This window comes from Bombina bombina, chromosome 1 (assembly GCF_027579735.1).
Source record: "Bombina bombina isolate aBomBom1 chromosome 1, aBomBom1.pri, whole genome shotgun sequence".
Taxonomy (NCBI): Eukaryota; Metazoa; Chordata; class Amphibia; order Anura; family Bombinatoridae; genus Bombina; species Bombina bombina.
Window position 1 is genome coordinate 431,183,398 of NC_069499.1, and position 14,679 is coordinate 431,198,076.

General features: G+C 37.7%; 1 protein-coding gene across 1 annotated transcript in view; it reads right to left on the bottom strand.

Moving 5' to 3' along the window:
* The window catches only part of GRB14 (growth factor receptor bound protein 14), a 171,984-nt gene that overhangs the window by 54,454 nt on the left and 102,851 nt on the right, over positions 1-14,679 (bottom strand). The window contains exons 5-6 of the mRNA XM_053698386.1: positions 10,252-10,389; positions 251-361 (exon numbers count right to left, since the gene is read on the bottom strand). Of these exons, the coding sequence (XP_053554361.1) occupies positions 251-361; positions 10,252-10,389 (249 nt within the window). The remainder of the gene's footprint in view (positions 1-250; positions 362-10,251; positions 10,390-14,679) is intronic.

Sequence of the window (14,679 nt, forward strand, 5' to 3'; positions counted from 1 at the left end):
TTTGTTTAATTTTTCAAATGTTACAAAACATTCGCCCATCCCTACTTGTAATACAAGCGGTTCCAAACACGTGCAAAAAAGATTACTTCTAGCAGAGTTAGTGCTCGAGCGGGAGCGTTAAATACTGCTCCACTTGTAATCTAGCCCTAAATATTTTTTCAAAATTTGTAAGTTTGCGGCAGTGTTGTATAAACAGAGGACTGTTTTAAATATAATAATAAGCGAACAGTTTAAAATATAATGAAAATACCTTTAGACAAAATCCATAGTCTGTTGGTGCTCCATATAACTTTTTTCCTGATAACAACAGATAAACGTCACTTTGATTAAAGTCACTGAAAAACTGGAGATGTCTTGGATCCTATAGCAACAAATAATATAGTTTTCTTTTCTGATGTTTATTTTCATCATTATAACATTAGCATCAATCATGGTGACATTACTCTTACTAATTAATGTTACTATAATTTATTACAATTTGTAAAGTCTATTTTTTGACATTTAAGTGCAATTATATATGAAACCTAGTATATTTCCACCATAAATATGTGTTTAGACAGCGATCTTGCTGACACTTATAAATACTAATTGTCCGTGAAAACTTATGAATGATTATATTCTTTGCAGGTTTAATAACTCATCTGCTTATAAAATACAATTTTTTAACAGAAAAGTTGCCTTGGTATGATATTGTTAGTTTTCATTGCTCACAACAAATGTTTTTTGGAAACACTATCACCTAGATTTAGAGTTCTGCGTTACCCGTCAAAACCAGTATTAGGGGGGTCCTAACGCTGGTTTTGGCCGCCCGCTGGTATTTAGAGTCAGTCAGGAAAGGGTCTAACGCTCACTTTCCAGCCGTGACTTTTCCATACCGCAGATCCCCCTACGCCATTTGCATATCCTATCTTTTCAATGGGATCTTTCTAACGCCGATATTTAGAGTCTTGGCTGAAGTGAGCGTTAGAAATCTAATGACAAGACTCCAGCCGCAGCAAAAAGCCAGGAGTTAAGAGCTTTCTGGGCTAACGCCGGTTCATAAAGCTCTTAACTACTTTGCTCTAAAGTACACTAACACCCATAAACTACCTATGTACCCCTAAACCGAGGCCCCCCCACATCGCTGCCACTCTATTAAATTTTTTTAACCCCTAATCTGCCGACCGCACACCGCCGCAACCTACATTAGCCCTATGTACCCCTAATCTGCTGCCCCTAACATCGCCAACCCCTATATTATATTTATTAACCCCTAATCTGCCCCCCCCCCAACGTCGCCGCTACCTACCTACAATTATTAACCCCTAATCTGCCAACCGGACCTCACCGCTACTCTAATAAATGTATTAACCCCTAAAGCTAAGTCTAACCCTAACCCTAACACCCCCCTAAGTTAAATATAATTTAAATCTAACAAAATAAAATAAATCTTATTAAATAAATTAATCCTATTTAAAGCTAAATACTTACCTGTAAAATAAACCCTAATATAGCTACAATATAAATAATAATTATATTGTAGCTATTTTAGGATTAATATTTATTTTACAACTTTGTATTTATTTTAACCAGGTACAATAGCTATTAAATAGTTAAGAACTAATTAATAGCTACCTAGTTAAAATAAATAAAAAATTACCTGTAAAATAAATCCTAACCTAAGTTACAATTAAACCTAACACTACACTATCAATAAATTAATTAAATAAATTAAATACAATTACCTACAAATAAATACAAATAAATACACTAACTAAAGTACAAAAAATAAAAAAAGAACTAAGTTACAAAAAAATAAAAAAATAATTTACAAACATTATAACAATATTACAACAATTTTAAGCTAATTACACCTACTCTAAGCCCCCTAATAAAATAACAAAGCCCCCCAAAATAAAAAAAATGCCCTACCCTATTCTAAAATAAAAATTGTAAAGCTCTTTTACCTTACCAGCCCTTAAAAGGGCCTTTTGAGGGGCATGCCCCAAAGAATTCTGCTCTTTTGCCTGTAAAACAAAACATACAATACCCCCCCCCACATTACAACCCACCACCCACATACCTCTAATCTACCCCAAACCCCCCTTAACTAAACCTAACACTAAGCCCCTGAAGATCTCCCTACCTTGTCTTCACCACGCCGGGTATCACCGATCCGTCCAGAAGAGGGTCCGAAGTCTTCATCCTATCGGGCAAGAAGAGCTCCTCCAGAGGGTCCAAAGTCTTCATCAAATCGGGCAAGAAGAGGACATCCGGACCGGCAAACATCTTCATCCAGGCGGCATCTTCTATCTTCTTCCATCCGGTGTGGAGCAGGTCCATCTTCAAGCAGCCGACGCGGAGCCATCCTTCCTCACCGACGGACTAACGACGAATGAAGGTTCCTTTAAGGGACGTCATCCAAGATGGCGTCCCTCGAATTCCGATTGGCTGATAGGATTCTATCAGCCAATCGGAATTAAGGTAGGAATAATCTGATTAGTCCGTCGGTGAGGAAGGATGGCTCCGCGTCGGCTGCTTGAAGATGGACCCACTCCGCGCCGGATGGAAGAAGATAGAAGATGCCGCCTGGATGAAGATGTTTGCCGGTCCGGATGTCCTCTTCTTGCCCGATAGGATGAAGACTTTGGACCCTCTTCTGGACAGATCGGTGATACCCGGCGTGGTGAAGACAAGGTAGGGAGATCTTCAGGGGCTTAGTGTTAGGTTTTTTAAGGGGGGGTTTGGGTTAGATTAGGGGTATGTGGGTGGTGGGTTGTAATGTTGGGGGGGGGGTATTGTATGGTTTTTTTTACAGGCAAAAGAGCAGAATTCTTTGGGGCATGCCCCGCAAAAGGCCCTTTTAAGGGCTGGTAAGGTAAAAGAGCTTTACAATTTTTATTTTAGAATAGGGTAGGGCATTTTTTTTATTTTGGGGGGCTTTGTTATTTTATTAGGGGGCTTAGAGTAGGTGTAATTAACTTAAAATTGTTGTAATATTTTTATAATGTTTGTAAATTATTTTTTTATTTTTTGTAACTTAGTTTTTTTTTATTTTTTGTACTTTAGTTAGTGTATTTAATTGTATTTATTTGTAGGTATTTGTATTTCATTTATTTAATTAATTTATTGATAGTGTAGTGTTAGGTTTAATTGTAACTTAGGTTAGGATTTATTTTACAGGTAATTTTTTATTTATTTTAACTAGGTAGCTATTAAAAAGTTCTTAACTATTTAATAGCTATTGTACCTGGTTAAAATAAATACAAAGTTGCCTGTAAAATAAATATTAATCCTAAAATAGCTACAATATAATTATTATTTATATTGTAGCTATATTAGGGTTTATTTTACAGGTAAGTATCTAGCTTTAAATAGGAATAATTTATTTAATAAGATTTAATTTATTTCGTTAGAATAAAATTATATTTAATTTAGCGGGTGTTAGTGTTAGGGTTAGACTTAGCTTTAGGGGTTAATACAGTTATTAGAGTAGCGGCGCGGTCCGGTCGGCCGATTAGGGGTTAATACTTGAAGTTAGGTGTCGGCGATGTTAGGGAGGGCAGATTAGGGGTTAATACTATTTATTATAGGTTTTTTGAGGCGGGAGTGAGGCGGATTAGGGGTTAATACATTTATTATAGTAGTGGTGAGGTCCGGTCGGCAGATTAGGGGTTAATAAGTGTAGTTAGGTAGCGGCGACATTGGGGGGGCAGATTAGTGGTTAATAAATATAATATAGGGGTCGGCAGTGTCAGGGGCAGCAGATTAGGGGTACATAGGGATAACGTAGGTTGCGGCGGTGTACGGAGCGGCCGATTAGGGGTTAATAATAAAATGCAGGTGTCAGCGATAGCGGGGGTTGGCAGATTAGGGGTTAATAAGTGTAAGGTTAGGGGTGTTTAGACTCGGGGTTCATGTTAGGGTGTTAGGTGCAGACTTAGGAAGTGTTTCCCCATAGGAAACAATGGGGCTGCGTTAGGAGCTGAACACTGCTTTTTTGCAGGTGTTAGGTTTTTTTCAGCTCAAACTGCCCCATTGTTTTCTATGGGGGAATCGTGCACGAGCACGTTTTTGAAGCTGCCCGCGTCCGTAAGCACCCCTGGTATTGATAGTTGCAGTGGCAGTAAATTATGCTCTATGCTCCCTTTTTGGAGCCTAACGCAGCCCTTCTGTGAACTCTAAATACCAGCGGTATTTAAAAGGTGCAGGGGGAAAAATACACGCGTAGCTAACGCACCCCCTTGGCCGCAGAACTCTAAATCTAGCTGTAATATTGAGTTTTATTGTATTATCTGGACCTATAAGTGCCTAGAACTGGAGTTAGTCTGCATGTTTTGTGTCATGCACTAGGAAATGTTATACAGCAGTGGTAGCTAAGTCAATCATCACTGTCCTCCTCTCACTACCCCTGCATAGGTTTATGATCTGATGTCTTATGTGGGTTTGTATACAAGGATTGCAGGGTCAGTTGTCTGATCTAAATCTGATATGTGAATGACCCTGACTCAAGAGGTCAGGAATCTGATCTGATTGGTTTAGATTTGGGACTTACATAGGAGCTATAAGTCCAGGGTCAGGGTTGGATGATGGTATGTAGCTGACATAATGCTGGACAGTGAGGGTCCTGATCTGCGGTCTAATGTAGATATACAGTGCTGAGAGAGAGGTTTTAGGACCAGGAGTCATTTCTGGTGTGGGCATTTCTGGTGTGGGCATTTAGCCTGCAGAAGGGCTTTGGGGACAAAGGTCTGCTTTGTCAAAGCCAGAATCCCTATTTTCTGTACTTGAAAATGGTATATTGCTCTATAATATATACTTGAGGGTATGTGTACATATGCATTTTAACCTAGAACATGGATGTCTGTGGTTATGCTTTTTATTTATAATTCTATGTTCTGTCACTCACTAAAAGATCAAACCACTTGCAACAGAATTATGTGCTTCTTCAATGTAACCCTTCTTCAATGTAACCCTTTCTGATTGGGCGCCTCACTATTGTGCTGAGTAGGGATGGGCAAATGTTTTGCAACATTTGAAAAATTAAACAAAATTTTAACACATTCGTTAGAATCGAATTTTGAATGTTTGTACAACATTCTAACATTTGTTTAATGTAACAGTATTTCTAATGCTTTCTTTAAATGTAATATTCGATTCAAATTATGCAATATTTGAATTCCAAAAATTTGAATTTTATATATTTGTAATAGTATTTCTAATGCTTTCTTTAAATGTAATATTCAAATTACAAATATATCAATTTGAATGTTTCTATATATTATGTATTAATTTACTAAATTCCCTACCACATGAACTATTGAACTTTTGAATAGTATTTGTTAAATTAAATGTTACACTCGAAATTTGGACATTGGACATTCAATCTTATTATGAACATTCAAAATTAAAAGTGACATTTGAAAACTGTAAATAGCATTTGATTACAGAATTTTTAGGAATATTGGTTCTTATCAATATTCGATTATGTAAATCGAATTTCTACAATAACATTAATTCTAACATTCGAATTTGAATATACACACATTCGCCCAACCCTAGTGCTGAGTGGCAAGTGGCTAGATACGTGTTTAGTATGTTATTAACATTATCAATTATTCTTGGCTCGCTATTTTCTCAAATTTTTTTTTTTTTTTAAAACATATCTGGACATATATGACATGTGTACTGTATGTGTAAAACTGTACATATGACATATGTGTAATGTATGTGTGAAACTGTACATATATGACATATGTGTACTGTATGTGGGAAACTGTACATATATGACATGTGTACTGTATGTGTGAAACTGTACATATGACATATGTGTACTGTATGTGTGAAACTGTACATATATGACTTATGTGTACTGTATGTGTGAAACTGTACGTATATGACATGTGTACTGTATGTGTGAAACTGTATGTATATGACATATGTGTACTGTATGTGTGAAACTATACGTATATGACATATGTGTACTGTATGTGTGAAACTGTACATATGACATATGTGTACTGTATGTGTGAAACTGTACGTATATGACATATGTGTACTATATGTGTGAAACTGTACATATGACATATGTGTACTGTATGTGTGAAACTGTACATATATGACTCATATGTACTGTATGTGGGAAACTGTACATATATGACATGTGTACTGTATGTGTGAAACTGTACATATGACATATGTGTACTGTATGTGTGAAACTGTACATATATGACTTATGTGTACTGTATGTGTGAAACTGTACGTATATGATATGTGTACTGTATGTGTGAAACTGTACGTATATGACATGTGTACTGTATGTGTGAAACTGTATGTATATGACATATGTGTACTGTATGTGTGAAACTATACGTATATGACATATGTGTACTGCATGTGTGAAACTGTACATATGACATATGTGTACTGTATGTGTGAAACTCTACGTATATGACATATGTGTACTATATGTGTGAAACTGTACATATGACATATGTGTACTGTATGTGTTAAACTGTACATATGACATATGTGTACTGTATGTGTTAAACTGTACATATATGACATATGTGTACTGTATGTGTGAAACTGTACGTATATGACATATGTTTACAGTATGTGTGAAACTGTACATATATGACATATGTGTAATGTATGTGTGAAACTGTACATATGACATATGTGTACTGTATGTGTTAAACTGTACATATGACATATGTGTACTGCATGTGTGAAACTGTACATATATGACATATGTGTACTGTATGTGTGAAACTGTACATATATGACATATGTGTACTGTATGTGTGAAACTGTACATATGACATATGTGTACTGTATGTGTGAAACTGTACATATATGACATGTGTACTGTATGTGTTAAACTGTACATATGACATATGTGTACTGTATGTGTGAAACTGTACGTATATGACATATGTGTACTGTATGTGTGAAACTGTACATATGACATATGTGTACTGTATGTGTGAAACTGTACATATATGACATATGTGTACTATATGTGTGAAACTGTACATATATGACATGTGTACTGTATGTGTGAAACTGTACATATATGACATATGTGTACTGTATGTGTGAAACTGTACGTATATGACATATGTGTACTGTATGTGTGAAACTGTATATATATGACATATGTGTACTGTATGTGTGAAGCTGTACTATATGACATGTGTACTGTATGTGTGAAACTGTACGTATATGACATATGTGTACTGTATGTGTGAAACTGTACGTATATGACATATGTGTACTATATGTGTGAAACTGTACATATATGACATATGTGTACTGTATGTGTGAAACGGTACATATGGCATATGTGTACTGTATGTGTGAAACTGTACATATATGACATATGTGTACTGTATGTGTGAAACTGTACATATGACATGTGTACTGTATGTGTGAAACTGTACATATATGACATATGTGTACTGTATGTGTGAAACTGTACATATATGACATATGTGTACTGTATGTGTGAAACTGTACATATATGACATATGTGTAGTGTATGTGTGAAACTGTACGTATATGACATACGTGTACTGTGTGTGTGAAACTGTACACATATGACATATGTGTACTGTATGTGTGAAACTGTACATATGACATATGTGTACTGTATGTGTGAAACTGTACATATACAGGGAGTGCAGAATTATTAGGCAAATTAGTATTTTGACCACATCATCCTCTTTATGCATGTTGTCTTACTCCAAGCTGTATAGGCTCGAAAGCCTACTACCAATTAAGCATATTAGGTGATGTGCATCTCTGTAATGAGAAGGGGTGTGGTCTAATGACATCAACACCCTATATCAGGTGTGCATAATTATTAGGCAACTTCTTTTCCTTTGGCAAAATGGGTCAAAAGAAGGACTTGACAGGCTCAGAAAAGTCAAAAATAGTGAGATATCTTGCAGAGGGATGCAGCACTCTTAAAATTGCAAAGCTTCTGAAGCGTGATCATCGACCAATCAAGCGTTTCATTCAAAATAGTCAACAGGGTCGCAAGAAGCGTGTGGAAAAACCAAGGCGCAAAATAACTGCCCATGAACTGAGAAAAGTCAAGCGTGCAGCTGCCAAGATGCCACTTGCCACCAGTTTGGCCATATTTCAGAGCTGCAACATCACTGGAGTGCCCAAAAGCACATGGTGTGCAATACTAAGAGACATGGCCAAGGTAAGAAAGGCTGAAAGACGACCACCACTGAACAAGACACACAAGCTGAAACGTCAAGACTGGGCCAAGAAATATCTCAAGACTGATTTTTCTAAGGTTTTATGGACTGATGAAATGAGAGTGAGTCTTGATGGGCCAGATGGATGGGCCCGTGGCTGGATTGGTAAAGGGCAGAGAGCTCCAGTCCGACTCAGACGCCAGCAAGGTGGAGGTGGAGTACTGGTTTGGGCTGGTATCATCAAAGATGAGCTTGTGGGGCCTTTTCGGGTTGAGGATGGAGTCAAGCTCAACTCCCAGTCCTACTGCCAGTTTCTGGAAGACACCTTCTTCAAGCAGTGGTACAGGAAGAAGTCTGAATCCTTCAAGAAAAACATGATTTTCATGCAGGACAATGCTCCATCACACGCATCCAAGTACTCCACAGCGTGGCTGGCAAGAAAGGGTATAAAAGAAGAAAATCTAATGACATGGCCTCCTTGTTCACCTGATCTGAACCCCATTGAGAACCTGTGGTCCATCATCAAATGTGAGATTTACAAGGAGGGAAAACAGTACACCTCTCTGAACAGTGTCTGGGAGGCTGTGGTTGCTGCTGCACGCAATGTTGATGGTGAACAGATCAAAACACTGACAGAATCCATGGATGGCAGGCTTTTGAGTGTCCTTGCAAAGAAAGGTGGCTATATAGGTCACTGATTTGTTTTTGTTTTGTTTTTGAATGTCAGAAATGTATATTTGTGAATGTTGAGATGTTATATTGGTTTCACTGGTAAAAATAAATAATTGAAATGGGTATATATTTGTTTTTTGTTAAGTTGACTAATAATTATGCACAGTAATAGTCACCTGCACACACAGATATCCCCCTAAAATAGCTATAACTAAAAACAAACTAAAAACTACTTCCAAAACTATTCAGCTTTGATATTAATGAGTTTTTTGGGTTCATTGAGAACATGGTTGTTGTTCAATAATAAAATTAATCCTCAAAAATACAACTTGCCTAATAATTCTGCACTCCCTGTATGACATATGTGTACTGTATGTGTGAAACTGTACATATATGACATATGTGTACTGTGTGTTAAACTGTACATATATGACATATGTGTACTATATGTGTGAAACTGTACGTATATGACATATGTGTACTGTATGTGTGAAACTGTACATATATGACATATGTGTACTGTGTGTATTAAACTGTACATATATGACATGTGTGTACTGTATGTGTAAAACTGTACATATATGACATATGTGTACTGTATGTGTGAAACTGTACATATATGACATATGTGTACTGTGTGTATTAAACTGTACATATATGACATGTGTGTACTGTATGTGTGAAACTGTACATATATGACATATGTGTACTGTATGTGTGAAACTGTACCTATATGACATATGTGTACTGTATGTGTGAAACTGTACGTATATGACATATGTGTACTGTATGTGTGAAACTGTACCTATATGACATATGTGTACTGTATGTGTGAAACTGTACATATATGACATATGTGTACTGTATGTGTGAAACTGTACGTATATGACATCTGTGTACTATATGTGTGAAACTGTACGTATATGACATATGTGTACTGTATGTGTGAAACTGTACCTATATGACATATGTGTACTGTATGTGTGAAACTGTACATATATGACATATGTGTACTGTATGTGTGAAACTGTACGTATATGACATTTGTGTACTGTATGTGTGAAACTGCACGTATATGACATTTGTGTACTGTATGTGTTAAACTGTACATATATGACATATGTGTACTGTATGTGTGAAACTGTATGTATATGACATATGTGTACTGTATGTGTGAAACCGTACATATGAACTGTACATATATGACATCTGTGTACTGTATGTGTGAAACTGTACATATATGACATATGTGTACTGCATGTGTTAAACTGTACATATGACATATGTGAACAATTTGTGTATTAATATAGACTGATTGATTGTAACTGAGCATTATGTCTGTCAGTAAAAACTGAAATTTTCTCTTTAGTTTATTTCTGAAAGTTACCTTAGAAATTCCTTTTGTAGAAAAATATAGTCCAGAGCGTCGTAAAACAAAAAACATTTTTCTCCATGACTTTTTCCCCTTTTCTGCCATGTATAAGTAACTGTGTACTTCTGGATACATGTTTGTACTGAGAAACATCTAGGTAAATAAGGACACAATGCAGTTATGCAGCAATCTTAGATCAAGTGAAGGCAATGTGACAATAGACACACATTTCAGAATTAAAGATACATAAATAAATAACAACATAAAACATTTCTTCAAAACATTTACTAGGTACTAAACACACAAAAAATGTTTTATCAAGCATATAAAGGACCAGCAATTATTATTAACATTTTTCTTTTATTAAAAAAAACACTGTAGTTAAAGTGACATAAAACACAAAATTTGTATTTCATGATTCAGATAGAGCATACAGTTTTAAACAACTTGTACTTCTATTCAGTGGTGTCACTAGGGGGGTGCAGGGGGTGCGGGCCGCACCTGGGTGACACCCTCCAGGGGGTGACACCAAAAAAAAAAAAAAATTTTAAGGAAATTCAAAGAAATACAATTTTGAGATGCATAGATTATTTTATTAGAGGGTCTGGCATTTGTGAACATTAGTGGGACTGGGGAAGTTGTAGACACACAATTTTTTTGCCCCTTGAGCCAGTGCTGCAATTTCAACAAATAGTTTTCCCAGCTGCTTTTGCTTGTTTGTACTTTGCTCTTCCCCTGCCCAATTTCACTATGAATGTTGTGGGTGTGCCATAGGGCTTGCAAAGTTGCGCTGCTAGCCCAAACCTGCCTGCCTATCTGTGCTCACTGCTCAGTGACATGCGGCCCAGGGCTGTGCACTGATAGACTTGGAACAGGGTCAGAGAGCAGAATTTTCATAGTTTGCGCACCTAAACCTTTTCTTCAGTGATTTATTTTAGAGTGCTGTGTTTATCTTTCATTTGATGTTCTGCTGAGCCAGGGAGCAGCTCTAGGCATGAGCTTTATGATTAATGCAGTACAGTTTACATATTTTGTATGTGTGTGTCTGAGTTTTTGTGTGTGTGTTTCTCATTGTTTTTGTGTGTGTGTGTCTCAGGGTTTTTGTGTGTGTGTTTTTGTGTGTGTGTTTGAGTGTGTTTCCGAGTGTTTGTGTGTGCATCTGAGTATGTATTTAAGTGTGTCTGAGTGTTTGTATGTGTGTGTGTGCCTGTGTTTTTGTGTGTGTCTACTTTCTGGGGGGGGGTGACACCATAACTTACCGCACCGGGTGACACCAACCCTAGTGATGCCACTGCTTCTATTACCAAATTTTCTTCTTTCTCTAGGTATCTTTTGTTAAAAAGCAGCAATGTAAGCTTAGGAGCATACATGTGTCTGGAGAACTATATGGCAACAGTTTTGCTATAATGTTCTCCATATGCAATACCACCAGATGTCAGCATTATTTCATGCCATGTGGTGTTCCAGACAAACACTTAGGTAACTCTTCAACAAAGAATACTATGTCTCTGCAAAATGTCTTTCAATGGCAATATCGATATTAGCTTTTTTAATGTCGTACTGATGCTCCCTAACTCTCTCCTTGTGGTATCTGACAAAGCCCGCAGTGGAAATCCTATCTGTGAATGTGTAACTCGGTCAGGCGTGTACTGTGCTCTCCACTACTAGCCGAAGTCTGTTTGGCGGCCTGGATCTGCTCTAAACGCTAGTCTGGAGATGTGCTAAAACACAGCCCAGGGATTACTGCAACTTCAGGTCCCAGGTATACAGTGTTATCGGCACTACAAGGATCAGGAGCTTGCTTCTAGAGAAAACGATTGCATAACCCCCAACTGTCCCGATTTTTGCGGGACAGTCCCGATTTTAGGGGTCTATCCCCCTGTCCCGGGTTGCTAGCCATCTGTCCCGATTTGCCCTAGGCATTAAAAAAAAAAAAAATTCTATTGGGCCCATACTCAGAAGCAGCTGGCTTTGCTCTCACAGGGTTAGATACCTGTTGAAAAGGAATGGTGTGTGGGTTAAGCAGGAGTAAGAAGGCTGTATACACTCTGACCACTGGGTAATGGTGACCTCTCTAACCTACCTCTGGTAGTGATGATGTCTAACCCCTGATGATAATAGTAGCATGCCTTCAGTCTTATACAATGAGCAGTGCTAATACCAGGGTAACGAACAGTGGCAGCCGCAGACTGCCAGCTAATGTGCTTGCCAACCCCAGGACCCCATACAATGAATTACAGATACCCATATATGATGTAGTGTGTGTGTCTATCTGTATCCATAACTGTGTGTGTGTGTGTGTATCTGTATGTATAAGTGTGTATCTGCATGTATAAGTGTATGCTATGTAGTGTGTGTGTGTCTGCATGTATAAGTGTATACTGTGTAGTGTCTGTGTATCTGCATGTATAAGTGTATGCTGCATGTATAAGTGTATGCTATGTAATGTGTGTGTGTGTATCTGCATGTATAAGTGTATGCTATGTAGTGTCTGTGTATCTGCCTGTATAAATGTATGCTATGTAGTGTGTGTGTATCTGCATGTGTAAGTGTATGCTATGTAGTGTGTGTGTATCTGCATGTATAAGTGTATGCTATGTAGTGTGTGTGTGTATCTGCATGTATAAGTGTATGCTATGTAGTGTGTGTGTATCTGCATGTATAAGTGTATGCTATGTAGTGTGTGTGTGTCTGCATGAATAAGTGTATGCTATGTAGTGTGTGTGTGTGTATGCATGTATAAGTGTATGCTATGCAGTGTGTGTGTGTATCTGCATGTATAAGTGTATGCTTTGTAGTGTGTGTGTGTATCTGCATGTATAAGTGTATGCTACGTAGTGTGTGTGTGTGTATCTGCATGTATAAGTGTATGCTATGTAGTGTGTGTGTGTGTATCTGCATGTATAAGTGTATGCTATGTAGTGTGTGTGTATCTGCATGTATAAGTGTATGCTATGTAGTGTGTGTGTATCTGCATGTATAAGTGTATGCTATGTAGTGTGTGTGTATCTGCATGTGTAAGTGTATGCTATGTAGTGTGCTACTGTGCATTTTTGCTGACTTTAAAGGCCAGAATCTAGAATATTAATGGTGAATGCAGAGAGCAGTTTTAAAGAATTTATTATTAAATGTCCAATTAAGATAAAAATATTTAGCAATGTCTTTGCAAAGGCTAATTAAATACATAGCTCACATAGCCATACCAGTGGTTTGAGCCTGTGTTTGATTTGCTGCCTAAGTATATTAAAATATATGACTTTATTTAGAATTTTATTTATATTATTTTTAAGCCCCGTCCACCACATTTTTTCAATTTTTTTGCCGTGCGGGGGGTGGGGGTTGTCCCTCTTTTGAATTTTGAAATGTTGGGGGGTATGCGATTGGTAACCTGAGGCTAAGGAAATTCGGCTCCATGGTAGCGCTGTCATCCTGGATCCGTAAGTGAATTATCAGTTGTTGCTTTTCTGGGACAATCTTTTTCACTACTTTACAGGCCATGAGTTAAGAGCGTGCAGCTGCACTAAGTGCTCTGATAGCTGGTAGAACTTTTGTTTCGTTATGTGGAGCCTTGGGAATCGTTAATAGGGCGTGCCGTAGCACTAAGAGCCCTTCTTTCTATAGAGCCTTTGTATTATGTTTTCCGGAAGGTGTACACCTATGAAATTTTAGTTTATGTGCATCTTGAGACAGACATGTATAAAGAGTGTGGTAATACCCTGTATACCCCCCAACTGTCCCGATTTTTGCGGGACAGTCCCGATTTTAGGGGTCTATCCCCCTGTCCCGGGTTGCTAGCCATCTGTCCCAATTTGCCCTAGGCATTAAAAAAAAAAAAAAATTCTATTGGGCTCATACTCAGAAGCAGCTGGCTTTGCTCTCACAGGGTTAGATACCTGTTGAAAAGGAATGGTGTGTGGGTTAAGCAGGAGTAAGAAGGCTGTATACACTCTGACCACTGGGCAATGGTGACCTCTCTAACCCACCTCTGGTAGTGATGATATCTAACCCCTGATGATAATAGTAGCATGCCTTCAGTCTTATACAATGAGCAGTGCTAATACCAGGGTAACGAACAGTGGCAGCCGCAGACTGCCAGCTAATGTGCTTGCCAACCCCAGGACCCCATACAATGAATTACAGATACCCATATATGATGTAGTGTGTGTGTCTATCTGTATCCATAACTGTGTGTGTGTGTGTGTGTGTGTGTATCTGTATGTATAAGTGTATGCTATGTAGTGTGTGTGTGTCTGCATGTATAAGTGTATACTGTGTAGTGTCTGTGTATCTGCATGTATAAGTGTATGCTGCATGTATAAGTGTATGCTATGTAATGTGTGTGTGTATCTGCATGTATAAGTGTATACTATGTAGTGTCTGTATCTGCCTGTATAAGTGTATGATATGTAGTGGGTGTGTATCTGCATGTGTAAGTGTATGCTA